Source organism: Labrus mixtus, chromosome 4 (genome assembly GCF_963584025.1).
Source record: "Labrus mixtus chromosome 4, fLabMix1.1, whole genome shotgun sequence".
Taxonomy (NCBI): domain Eukaryota; kingdom Metazoa; phylum Chordata; class Actinopteri; order Labriformes; family Labridae; genus Labrus; species Labrus mixtus.
The window spans coordinates 30851016-30864284 of record NC_083615.1 but is presented as its reverse complement, the minus strand read 5'-3'; the positions used below and the strand labels follow the sequence as shown (position 1 = coordinate 30864284).

The window sequence follows — 13269 nt, the reverse complement described above, 5'->3', positions numbered from 1 at the left end:
CAGAGACTTTAAATGAGCTTTGATCTGGGATTCAGCTCTACATTAAATTTTAGTATTGACTGGTGTACAAAATAATGTTTTCAGTCTGACCTTATTAAAATGTGGGACCCTGTATCTCCAGTTTGATGGTATAGTCCCTCATTTATTTCTTCAATGTCTGGTACTCTAACAAACATAAAGTCCTGCAGATTAATCCTTTACTTTGAAGGCATTTTATGTAGATGTTCTCTATCTAATGAGCCTCAGTCTATCATTGAATTAGACTGCATATGGCCTTATGTAGATCAAACATCTGACGCAGGTTTAGAATTAAATAAACCTTCAGAGAAGGAATTATAATAAAAACCTTCACAAGCATGCAAGTATGATATAAATGAATTCAGGATTATACTGTATGTATTTATTGCTTTTTATTTTATTTTGACAGGTAAAAGAGGCTGAGTAAAGCACTCCAGTGGATGAGCTGTTTCTAATCATATAATATGATGTCAAATGTACCATAATAAAATATTCTCTGATCTTCCAATGCTTTTTGTTATATTTTTTTTTTTCACTGACTTTATGGGTTTCATAACTAATTGATATTGTATTATGTTTGTAATCAAGTTTGTTTTTGTTCAGAGTTCTGGGCTCAAATTGAAAACAACAGTTATAAATGAAAAAAACGTGTTACAAATTCATTTGTTAGTTCTAATCAAAAAACCTCTACAATACATTGACAATGTTTTTGTTAAAGATTATTTGGTATCTACTATTAAGATAAAGATTTCCAGATAACTTTCAGTTTTAGTTTAGGTTTCATAAAAAAAGTCTTTACCATAGTCCTGCTCAAAACTTACTGAAGTCTAGGTTTTCCTGATGAGGTAGTGATTCATAGTTTATTTTTGGTCACCACTAAAGTGTAGCATGTCCTTGTAGAGCTACATACATTTACAACTTGCTCTCAAAGAACATATGGAGACTGAACACTTGAGGAATGCAACCCAGGCACGAATATTACAGCTGGAGTACAGATACTGACATCTTTATAAAATTTATAAAAAGAGCTCTTGAGAGTATAAAGAAAAATAAAATGATATTATCACTTTAAAAATGTGTATACATTTCTATCATGTTTAGGGTTGTCAAAGACATGCTGAACCTTCTCTGCCTTCACTGCTCAGTTATCTGTCCATTATTGCCCTACAGGGCTCAGGAACGGGCATTACAGGCAACTGAAGCATTATCACATGGACCGGGATGTGAGAAAACATCATTAACGCTACCAGCAGCGGGTTAGCTCAAAGTTAGCTGACCTCGTAGCTGCCGTCCAAAACACGACACGCTCTGACTTCAGAAATGTTTAAGATGATGTTTCGCTTGTCCAAAGTCCAAGATGATTAAAATATGCGGGCTGTTGCAGTGACTCGTGTTCACAGTGACGGCTAAAAGTGCTCTAACTCCCCTCAGTGTTATTGAAAATCACCCCCAAAGTGTAATACCGCTAAAGCGCAGTCAATTCGATGATAAACGCATTGTATTTCCGGAAGTTTCTTCACAATAAAAGTCCTCCTACGTTAAGTCTATGGAATGCTTTTATTTTGATGATGTCATATCAGACAATTGTGTGTTTTCAGGAGTAGCAACTTAACACAACTAACACAGGAGAGAAACAACTTTCTCGAAGTACACAGATTCAGTTTGGAGCTACGATGTACTGACAACTGAACACACATTGACTTGTAAAAATATCTTCCCTGGTCTCAAAAACTGAACACAGTGACCTATAAAAAACCTAGATAGAATTGTGCCTCATGACCTTATGATATTTTAAAGATACAAGACAAATCTAATCTAATTGACATCATCAAAGAGAAGAATATTTATTTATTCTTCTCTTTGACTCTTCAATCATTCAATCATTTAAATGTTCAAGTTGGTTAGTTGAAAGTAGAGGGTAGAGTAGTTTTTAGAAAGTTTCATTCATATTGTAGTTGGGTAAGGATTCATTTATGTGACTTTTTAAAATCACATAATAAATGTGATGTATTGTGAAGGGTTACTTTTTATTTTTTTTATTTAAGAGGACATGTGTTGCTCAATTTGAAGTTCTAAGTTGACCTTTAAATAAAAAAAGTGTTCTTTTTAATGTCGTCAACCATCATCTTGATTTTTGTTATTGTTTTATCCTAAAAGTATAAATTCAGACACTTAGGCACTGGTACCGTTTTATAAGTATCGATTAAGCAATGGTATCGGAAAAAACCCAAACGATACCCAACCCTAATTACATAATTTAAAATAAGATAATTTCAATAACAAAATACTGTACAACTTTAACAATGACAAAATAATTACTGATTAATAGTGATTAAATTATAGACTGTGTTCCTTTAGAGAACAAATGTATTTATCAATTTCCTTTTTTAACCTATAAGCCTATTTTTAAATAAATGAATTGACTTCTGTAGAGCATGCAAGAGGCTGGAGAGCCTGTAGCTAATCTAAAGTAATGATCAAATAATATTCCAATGCTGGCCATACTAATAAAACCTGAAACATTAGATGTATACTTTCAACACATGCTTTTAATGATCTCCTCCATATCACTGACTACATTGCCATACCACATTTGGAATGCATTCCACATTTAACTTTGGAGGTGTCAGCACTGCCCCATTCAATAAAAGTAGTCGTTTAGGAACGGGTAGTTCACAGAAGACCTTGGAGTTCCTGCTTGTGGTACATCTATGTTCTGCAATGATTCAGAAATTGATTCTGTGATGCTGTGATTTTTCATCTCCTCTAACATATGTTAAACTGTTTTGAACAGGATTGGTGAATACTACCTACTGACAGAGAAGGGAGTCAGGTAAGTAATCTATCATTTATGTGTGAGACATATTAGTGATGCATATAATGAAAGCAGTTAGTTATACAATGACTGTGTTGTAAATTTAAACTGTATCCTAGAATGTATTCTATGAATCCACTTATTCTGAAATTACACAGAAAAACTTTATATAAGGATATGGAAACATGGTTTCAATGTGGATATGATTAATTCTCAAGAATATTTTAAGTTCAATTATTGTTTACTAACATGAACTTAAAACTCAGTCTAAGATGTCATTTCATTTCTTATCTATTAGATACAAGCCGCCACCATGAGTACGGACGCAGAGATGGCCGTTTACGGCAAGGCTGCCATTTACCTCCGTAAGCCTGAGAAGGAGAGAATCGAGGCTCAAAACAAACCTTTTGATGCCAAGAGTGCCTGCTATGTGGCTGATGCGAAGGAGCTGTATGTGAAGGGAACAATCCTCAAGAAGGAAGGTGGCAAAGTCACCGTCAAAACCCTGGACACTCAGGAGGTTAGTAGTATAAAGTCAGAGTACAATTCTTTAATGTGAACAGTCCTCATTGTAACAAGTGTCCTGTTGCAGGAGAAGACAGTTAAAGAAGATGACGTTACTCCAATGAACCCTCCCAAGTACGACAAAATTGAGGACATGGCCATGATGACCCATCTCAATGAAGCCTCTGTGCTTTATAACCTCAAAGAGCGTTATGCAGCATGGATGATCTATGTAAGAAAATGGGCCCTAATAAGAAACAAGATGTTGTTTAACATGGATTTACTTGTTTGAAACATTGAGGTCACTGTTGAATCTCTGTGCTTTCAGACCTACTCTGGGTTGTTCTGTGCCACTGTGAACCCCTACAAATGGCTCCCAGTGTATGACCAAGAGGTTGTAAATGCCTACAGAGGCAAGAAGCGTATGGAGGCTCCACCCCACATCTTCTCCGTCTCTGACAACGCTTTTCAGTTCATGGCTACTGGTAAGACATAATGATACACATCATTTATCAGTATATGATGTTTCTGATGCAAGAAAACAGAGTTAACTGTTTTATTTTTGAATGTCTATATCAACAGATAGGGAGAACCAGTCTGTCTTGATCACGTAAGTTTAAAATGTGTTTAACATATTGCTTATATACTTCAAAAAATATATCAAACAAGTTCTTAAATGTCTTTTCTATACCTAAAAGTCCTCTTTTAATGTACTGCGCTTTCTGTTTTTTATGTAAGTTGTGTTTGTTGTTCAAGCCTTGTCGAAGGAGAATTTCTGTCTCTGTTGGGACAGACAATAAAGTATATCTATCTATCTATCTAGTGGAGAATCTGGTGCTGGAAAGACTGTGAACACCAAGCGTGTCATCCAGTACTTTGCAACCATCTCAGTTGGTGGCCCGAAGAGGGACGCATCAAAGGTGGGATAAATTACTATTTTAACTATTGAGCATTCTTCATGTATGCAATATTTTCACATTGGAAAATAAAATATTTTTATATCAACTCTTAACCTTCATTACAGGGTTCCCTTGAGGATCAGATTATTGCAGCTAATCCTCTGCTGGAGGCCTATGGTAACGCCAAAACTGTGAGGAATGACAACTCATCTCGTTTCGTAAGTATGGAGGGATTTCTGTAAATCAGATGTCTTGCTACACATTGTCCATGTTCATTGATGTTAAAAAACTGCCTTTGTTCTAAATAGGGTAAATTCATCAGAATCCATTTCGGCACAACTGGCAAACTGGCTAGTGCTGATATTGAGACATGTAAGTAACAATACTATTAGAATAGACAAATAACTAGAATGAAGAATTGCACAGTGTGACTTATGAACATTATTCATAGATCTGCTGGAGAAGTCTAGAGTGACATTCCAGCTTCCTGATGAGAGAGGCTACCATATCTTCTACCAGATGATGACCAACCACAAACCTGAGATTATTGGTAAACACATTGACTTGTTCCTCAATGTTAAACTGCTTTATACATTTTATACATGACAATGCATTGAACTTTACACCCTTTTGATCTCCAGAAATGACACTCATCACAAGCAACCCCTACGACTTCCCCATGTGCAGCATGGGTCAGATCACTGTTGCCAGCATTGATGACAAAGTTGAGCTGGAAGCCACTGATGTGAGTGAACTTTACTATAACATATTTATACATGTTTTGTGAATAAGTGCAACATTAAAAGTAATCTATCTACACTTTGTAAATTGATAAAATCTGGTTTGGACACCTCTTTCAAACATAGAACGCTATTGATATCTTGGGCTTCACTGGTGAAGAGAAAGTCAGCATCTACAAGATGACTGGTGCTGTGCTCCACCATGGTAGCATGAAGTTCAAGCAGAAGCAGCGTGAGGAGCAGGCTGAGCCTGACGGCACAGAAGGTGAGATCACAATATTTATAAATGTATTTATTTATTATAGTTCAGGAACAACAAAAATATTACATAGAATATTTAACTGTGAATCACTGCACTTTTGTCAGATGCTGACAAGGTTGCATACTTGCTGGGTCTGAACTCTGCTGACATGCTGAAGGCAATGTGCTATCCCAGAGTGAAGGTCGGAAATGAGTATGTGACCAAGGGACAGACCGTACCTCAGGTAAACATAAAACGTAAAGAAATTTAAAAAATTGCACTTTAGTAAAGTAGTAATGACTCTAATATGACAATGAAATGGTAGCGTTTTATTCAAAGCTACTTTTTAGGAGTTGGATTTAGCACTACGTGAAAAACATCTTCAAAGTGGATATATTATGTAAAGAAGTTTACTTCATACCTCACTGACTTTAATCAAACTGTATTTGTGATGTTATTTAGGTAATGAACTCAGTGACTGCCCTGGCCAAGTCTATCTATGAGAGGATGTTCTTGTGGATGGTCGTCCGTATCAACCAGATGTTGGACACCAAACAGCCAAGGCAGTTCTACATTGGAGTGCTGGATATTGCTGGCTTTGAAATCTTTGATGTGAGCTTAATTTCCAACAGTTCAGTACCTGACTGACTTTTATTGATAGAAACACTCTTTTTGTCTGCAAAAACTCATGCTGGTTTTATGTCTCCTTACAGTTCAACACTTTGGAGCAGCTCTGCATCAACTTCACCAATGAGAAACTGCAACAGTTTTTCAACCACCACATGTTTGTCCTGGAGCAGGAGGAGTACAAGAAGGAGGGTATTATCTGGGAGTTCATTGACTTTGGCATGGACTTGGCTGCCTGTATTGAGCTGATTGAGAAGGTAAAGATTCCATGAAATTGCTCTTAGTTATATTCAATGTACATATGTATGAAATGTATGAAAATGTAAAGATTATAACATATGTCTTTCCCTCTTCTAAAGCCCATGGGTATCTTCTCCATCCTTGAAGAGGAGTGCATGTTCCCCAAGGCAACAGACACATCTTTCAAGAACAAGCTGTATGACCAGCATCTCGGCAAAAACAAAGCATTTGAGAAGCCCAAGCCCGCAAAGGGCAAGGCTGAGGCCCACTTCTCCATGGTGCACTATGCTGGTACAGTGGACTACAACATCGCTGGCTGGCTGGACAAGAACAAGGATCCACTGAATGACTCTGTTATTCAGCTGTACCAAAAGTCCTCAGTTAAACTGCTGGCTGCTCTGTATCCTCCTGTTGTTGAAGGTAAGAAAGCCAAACATTTATTTACAGTATAAAATGTATTTTTATGTTCAACAAAATGTACATTCTTAAAAAAAATGTAGCCTTGGTTTACGTGAATTGTATGTTGAATTCAGACAAAACATGTCAACTTAAACAATATCAACAGAGGTCGGCAAGAAGGGAGGCAAGAAGAAGGGTGGTTCTATGCAGACTGTGTCTTCACAGTTTAGGGTAAGGTTTTAAATGGAAGACTTTGCTATAAAATCACCTCTCACTCATACTCCAAACTGATATATATTTAATGACATCACTTTAAATCTACAGGAGAACTTGGGCAAGCTGATGACTAACTTGAGGAGCACTCATCCTCACTTTGTGCGTTGCCTGATTCCCAATGAGTCAAAGACTCCAGGTACATAAAAAAGATCAATTGAATAGAGTCTTTGAGGAATGGTTATATTTTGTTGTTACATGTTTCATAACTACAATGAATGTCTTTTTACAGGTCTGATGGAGAACTTCCTGGTCATCCACCAGCTCAGGTGTAACGGTGTACTGGAGGGTATCAGAATCTGCAGGAAAGGTTTCCCCAGCAGAATCCTCTATGCTGACTTCAAGCAGAGGTATCTATACATATTGTATATTTTTTGATAAAGATGATTCAAAGGCAACACTCACACTAACAATGAACTCTCTCATAAAAGATACAAGGTGCTGAATGCCAGTGTCATCCCTGAGGGCCAGTTCATTGATAACAAGAAGGCTTCAGAGAAGCTGCTTGGATCAATTGATGTTCCTCATGACGAGTATAAATTTGGACACACCAAGGTAAGATACTACTTTTTTTCTAAGGTGTTCTACTACAAGGGATATGATGTTTCATCCATTGTGTGGGTATGTTACATAACTTAAAGATGTCTTTACTGTATATGAGTTTCTACAACATTCATTTTCATTTTTGTATGATTGTTTAGGTGTTCTTCAAGGCTGGTCTCCTGGGTCTCCTTGAGGAGATGAGAGATGAAAAGCTGGCATCTCTGGTCACCATGACTCAGGCTCTCTGCCGTGGTTACGTCATGAGAAAGGAATTTGTGAAGATGACAGAGAGGAGGCATGGTGAAAAAAGCTAGTTTTGAATGAGAATAATTTAAAAAAAAATACCTAACAAACTTGTCAGTTACACCTTCTTATTCTCTGCAGGGAAGCCATCTATACCATCCAGTACAACATCCGCTCATTCATGAATGTCAAACACTGGCCATGGATGAAAGTGTACTACAAGATCAAGCCTCTGCTCAAGAGCGCTGAAACTGAGAAGGAGCTGCAGCAGATGAAGGAGAACTATGACAAGATGAAGACAGATTTGGCTGCTGCCCTGGCCAAGAAAAAGGAGCTGGAGGAGAAGTTTGTGTCCCTTCTGCAGGAGAAGAATGATCTGCAGCTGCAAGTCGCATCTGTAAGTACACATTGACTGACTGATATGATGTTTCATAGTGTACTATGTAGATTCGTTAATATCCTTTTTCAAACAACAAACTAGGAAACAGAGAATCTGTCAGATGCTGAGGAGAGATGTGAGGGTCTTATCAAGAGCAAAATTCAGATGGAGGCCAAACTCAAAGAGACCACTGAGAGGCTGGAGGATGAAGAGGAAATCAATGCTGAGCTCACTGCCAAGAAGAGAAAACTGGAGGATGAATGTTCTGAGCTCAAGAAGGATATTGATGATCTGGAGCTTACCCTGGCCAAAGTGGAGAAGGAGAAACACGCCACTGAGAACAAGGTTTGGATTAAACAATCTATCTAGTCCATCAAGTTTAATCTAAATATTACCCTCAATAACAACGTCTTTCTTGCATATTTAGGTGAAGAACCTGACTGAGGAGATGGCCTCTCAGGATGAGAGCATTGCCAAGCTGACCAAGGAAAAGAAAGCCCTTCAGGAATCTCACCAACAGACTCTTGATGATCTGCAGGCTGAGGAAGACAAGGTCAACACTCTGACCAAGGCCAAGACCAAGCTTGAGCAGCAAGTGGATGATGTAAGTTCACAAGTCCTTAAAATTGGCAAATAACATTGGTGTTGAAACCTGATCATTAAGCCGTATACTATTGTTTAGCTTGAGGGTTCTCTGGAGCAAGAGAAGAAGCTGCGTATGGACCTTGAGAGAGCCAAGAGGAAGCTTGAGGGTGATCTGAAACTGGCCCAGGAATCCATAATGGATCTTGAGAATGACAAGCAGCAGTCTGATGAGAAAATTAAAAAGTAACTTTTGTTTATTTTAACAAAAGCATACACAAACGTTTCTGTAACAGCATGAACTCTTACTAAGAAATGTATCCATGATTCTCACAGGAAGGACTTTGAAGTCAGCCAGCTCCTTAGCAAGATTGAGGATGAGCAGTCAATGGGTGCTCAGCTTCAGAAGAAGATCAAGGAGCTTCAGGTGAAATATTGAGTTAAATTAAACAGAATACATATTGTTTGTCAAGTGAAAGTTTACTGAAACACATCATATCTACATTCTACAGGCCCGTATTGAGGAACTGGAGGAGGAGATTGAGGCTGAGCGTGCAGCTCGTGCCAAGGTTGAGAAGCAGAGAGCTGACCTCTCCAGGGAACTTGAGGAGATCAGTGAGAGGCTGGAGGAGGCCGGTGGAGCCACTGCTTCCCAGATTGAGATGAACAAGAAACGTGAAGCAGAGTTCCAGAAGCTCCGCCGTGATCTTGAGGAGTCCACTCTGCAGCATGAAGCCACTGCTGCTGCTCTTCGCAAGAAGCAGGCTGACAGCGTTGCTGAGCTGGGAGAGCAGATTGATAACCTCCAACGCGTCAAGCAGAAGCTTGAGAAGGAAAAGAGTGAATACAAGATGGAGATTGATGACCTCTCCAGCAACATGGAGGCTGTTGCTAAAGCAAAGGTACACAATGCATTTCATGCTACTTTAATAACCAAGAGAGTTCAGTAAACAAGGTAATTTACATTTTAGAAAACAAATGATTACTGACATGATCTCTGTTTCTCATCATCAGGGAAATCTTGAAAAGATGTGCCGTACTCTTGAGGACCAACTTAGTGAACTGAAGACCAAGAATGATGAAAATGTCCGTCAAAACAATGACATGAGTGCGCAGAAAGCACGTCTCCTGACAGAAAATGGTATGTTAAAGTAATCGGTGATTGCTCAGTAGTTGAATATTTTAAATTGTAACACAAACTAATGTTTCATGATATGTTTCTCTCAAGGTGAGTTCAGTCGTCAAATTGAAGAGAAAGAAGCTCTCGTCTCCCAGCTGACCAGAGGCAAACAGGCCTTCACTCAGCAGATTGAAGAGCTGAAGAGACAGATTGAAGAGGAGGTTAAGGTAAGAAAACTTTCAATTCTTACTGAGAACTTTGTATGTGTGATTTATTACATTTTCACACTGATGGCAATTTCTTACATCAGGCCAAGAATGCCCTTGCCCATGGAATGCAATCAGCCCGCCATGACTGTGATCTGCTGAGGGAGCAGTTTGAGGAGGAGCAGGAGGCAAAGGCTGAGCTGCAGCGTGGAATGTCCAAGGCCAATAGTGAAGTGGCTCAGTGGAGAACCAAGTATGAAACTGATGCCATCCAGCGCACTGAGGAGCTTGAGGAATCCAAGTACGTACATTTTATACGGCTCAGCTTAAATGACAATGGTACCGCCTGAACGGGTCGCACTCCTTTCATATGTGAATCTAGTTTAAAAGGTCAAAATGTTAGAAGATTTCTTAAACATGCAATATTATGTGGAGAAAACATAATCAGTGCCAACATGGATTGTTAAGGTTTTCACAATCACACCCTTTTCAAACAGGAAAAAGCTTGCCCAGCGCCTCCAGGAGGCTGAGGAGCAGATTGAGGCTGTCAATTCCAAGTGTGCTTCTCTGGAGAAGACCAAACAGAGGCTCCAGAGTGAGGTGGAGGACCTCATGATTGATGTGGAGAGAGCTAATGGCCTGGCTGCCAACTTGGACAAGAAGCAGAGAAACTTTGACAAGGTAATGTGTCCGTCTGTCAACTATACTCTGTAATCAAAGACACACTCATTTGATTCGCCATTGTACTGATAAACAACTGAGCAAATAAATGGCTTTTTAGGTGTTGGCAGAGTGGAAACAGAAGTATGAGGAGGGTCAGGCAGAGCTTGAGGGAGCTCAGAAGGAGGCTCGTTCTCTCAGCACTGAGCTGTTCAAGATGAAGAACTCATATGAGGAAGCTCTGGATCAGCTGGAGACCATGAAGCGTGAAAACAAGAACCTGCAACGTGAGTTCTTACTACATGCTACAGAAGCATTGTATTACAGTGTTTATTTCTAACATATTTAATACTTACTAAACATTTAAGGCTTAACAATACAAAACACATGAATCTCTCTGCAGAGGAGATCTCTGATCTCACTGAACAGATTGGTGAGACTGGCAAGAGCATCCATGAGCTGGAGAAGTCCAAGAAGCAGGTGGAGACTGAGAAGTCTGAGATCCAGACAGCTCTTGAAGAGGCTGAGGTACAATTGTTCAGGGGAAATCCTCTGAAAGACAATTTAAATCATGGACAAATGTATTTTAAAGAATGAAGATTTATATATGAATTATTTACTTTCATTAGGGAACTTTGGAACATGAAGAGTCCAAAATCCTGCGTGTCCAGCTTGAGCTCAACCAGATTAAGGGTGAGGTAGACAGGAAGCTGGCTGAGAAGGACGAGGAGATGGAGCAGATCAAGAGGAATAGCCAGAGGGTGATTGACTCCATGCAGAGCAATCTGGACTCTGAGGTCAGGAGCAGGAATGATGCCCTGAGAATCAAGAAGAAGATGGAGGGAGACCTGAATGAGATGGAGATTCAGCTGAGCCACGCCAATCGCCAGGCTGCTGAGTCCCAGAAGCAGCTGAGGAATGTTCAGGCACAGTTGAAGGTATTGTAGCACACAGATTTTGTGCAAAGATTGTCAGTGCAATTTCATTTGGCATTCAAGGGAATATTTTCCTGACATATTTCACTAGGATGCACAACTGCACCTTGATGATGCTGTCAGAGCTCAGGAAGACCTCAAGGAACAGGCTGCTATGGTAGATCGCAGGAACGGTCTCATGGTTGCTGAAATTGAGGAACTTAGAGCTGCTCTGGAACAGACTGAGAGAAGCCGCAAAGTTGCTGAGCAGGAGCTGGTGGACGCAAGTGAGCGTGTTGGACTTCTGCACTCTCAGGTGAATTTCCTTTAACTTTCTCCACTATCTAACTAATCTTGATCAGTATTAAGGGAAAACAATGACTTAAATCATTTTTTTATACTTTCAGAACACAAGCCTTATGAACACCAAGAAGAAGCTTGAGACTGATCTGGTTCAGGTCCAGAGTGAAGTCGATGACACAGTTCAGGAAGCAAGGAATGCAGAGGAGAAGGCCAAGAAGGCCATCACTGATGTAGGTTTTAAAAGAAATGCTTTTTTACTCCTGCTTAATGTGTCTTAATAAAGTAATTCTTATCAACATTAAATGCTGTCTCCTACAGGCTGCTATGATGGCTGAGGAGCTGAAGAAGGAGCAGGATACCAGTGCTCACCTGGAGAGGATGAAGAAGAACCTTGAGGTTGCTGTCAAGGATCTGCAGCACCGCCTGGATGAGGCTGAGAATCTGGCCATGAAGGGTGGCAAGAAGCAGCTCCAGAAACTTGAGTCTAGGGTGAGAATATCCTGTTAATAATTCTTACAACAGGGTCAAGACTTTGAAAAATGTATATTTACATTTAATGTTTGCTTTTTTCTGAAGGTTCGTGAGCTGGAGTCAGAGGTTGAGGCTGAGCAGAGACGTGGAGCTGATGCTGTTAAGGGTGTGCGCAAATATGAGAGGAGAGTGAAAGAGCTGACCTACCAGGTACAGTCAATTAGACATTTGGCATCAAATCATTATCACCTATCTATTGTTTAAAACATTAAAACAATTAAAATATATCCAATCTTTTTTCATAGACTGAAGAGGACAAGAAAAATGTTACCAGGCTGCAGGATCTGGTTGACAAGTTGCAGCTCAAGGTGAAGGCCTACAAGAGGCAGGCTGAGGAATCGGTAAGAGAGTTATTCATATTTATAAATAATATAGAGATAAAATGACAGAAGTCTTTCAAACTAATCTAGCTTTTTGTACAGATTATATTATTTATGTATAAGTACAAGAAATGTAGATGAATGCAGCATCTATCACACTAAGCCATCATGGCACAAATATTGTACACACAAGTTATATACATAAGAAGGTCACTATCATGCACCAAAAGTCTATCATATTAAAATCAGTGATCCTCTGAGTAAAATATTAAATAATTGTCACTTACTCTTGTTAACCAAATAATTATATATATATAAGAAAAGACCTTTAATATAAAATTGTAAAATTTTCAATACCTTTAAACCTTGTAAATGGTTTTCCAGGAGGAGCAGGCCAATGTTCATCTGTCCAAGTGCAGGAAGGTCCAGCATGAGCTGGAGGAGGCTGAGGAGCGTGCTGACATTGCAGAGACCCAGGTTAACAAGCTGAGAGCTAAGAGCCGTGACTCTGGCAAGGTAAATCAAACTTGTTTTGAAAATATGGAGATACTGTTGCCTTAAGTTTAATGAAATGAACATGCCTCAACACTTTTGTTTTTGTCTTCAGGGAAAAGAGGCCGAGTAAAGTTCCCTGGCTGATCATCTACTGTACATCTCATCATATAATATGATGTGAAACATGAAAATAAAATACACAAGCACTGGAAAACTG

The 13269-nt window shown here is 39.2% G+C and overlaps 1 protein-coding gene across 1 annotated transcript; it reads left to right on the top strand.

Moving 5' to 3' along the window:
- Nucleotides 1–2657: 2657 nt before the first annotated feature.
- Nucleotides 2658–13269, top strand: LOC132973418 (myosin heavy chain, fast skeletal muscle-like). The gene is made up of 41 exons (XM_061036884.1): nt 2658–2721; nt 2813–2851; nt 3132–3353; nt 3426–3569; nt 3666–3822; nt 3920–3947; nt 4161–4257; nt 4362–4454; nt 4545–4608; nt 4688–4786; nt 4878–4981; nt 5103–5241; nt 5343–5461; nt 5680–5829; nt 5931–6101; nt 6204–6504; nt 6650–6714; nt 6808–6895; nt 6989–7106; nt 7188–7311; nt 7458–7599; nt 7689–7939; nt 8024–8266; nt 8349–8525; nt 8604–8749; nt 8840–8930; nt 9016–9405; nt 9518–9644; nt 9732–9850; nt 9934–10130; nt 10327–10510; nt 10611–10776; nt 10893–11017; nt 11119–11427; nt 11516–11719; nt 11811–11936; nt 12025–12195; nt 12283–12387; nt 12483–12578; nt 12942–13073; nt 13165–13269. Exons 3-41 carry the CDS (start codon nt 3147–3149, stop codon nt 13180–13182), a joined length of 5787 nt encoding a protein of 1928 aa, XP_060892867.1. The 5' UTR covers nt 2658–2721; nt 2813–2851; nt 3132–3146; the 3' UTR covers nt 13183–13269.

Excerpts from the sequence above, each read along its gene's own strand:
- LOC132973418 (XM_061036884.1), top strand. The coding sequence starts at position 3,147 with ATGAGTACGGACGCAGAGATGGCCGTTTACGGCAAGGCTGCCATTTAC. Across the intron at positions 4,787-4,877 it reads CCACAAACCTGAGATTATTG|AAATGACACTCATCACAAGC; the intron begins GTAAACACATTG and ends TTTGATCTCCAG. Across the intron at positions 9,406-9,517 it reads AGGCTGTTGCTAAAGCAAAG|GGAAATCTTGAAAAGATGTG; the intron begins GTACACAATGCA and ends TCTCATCATCAG.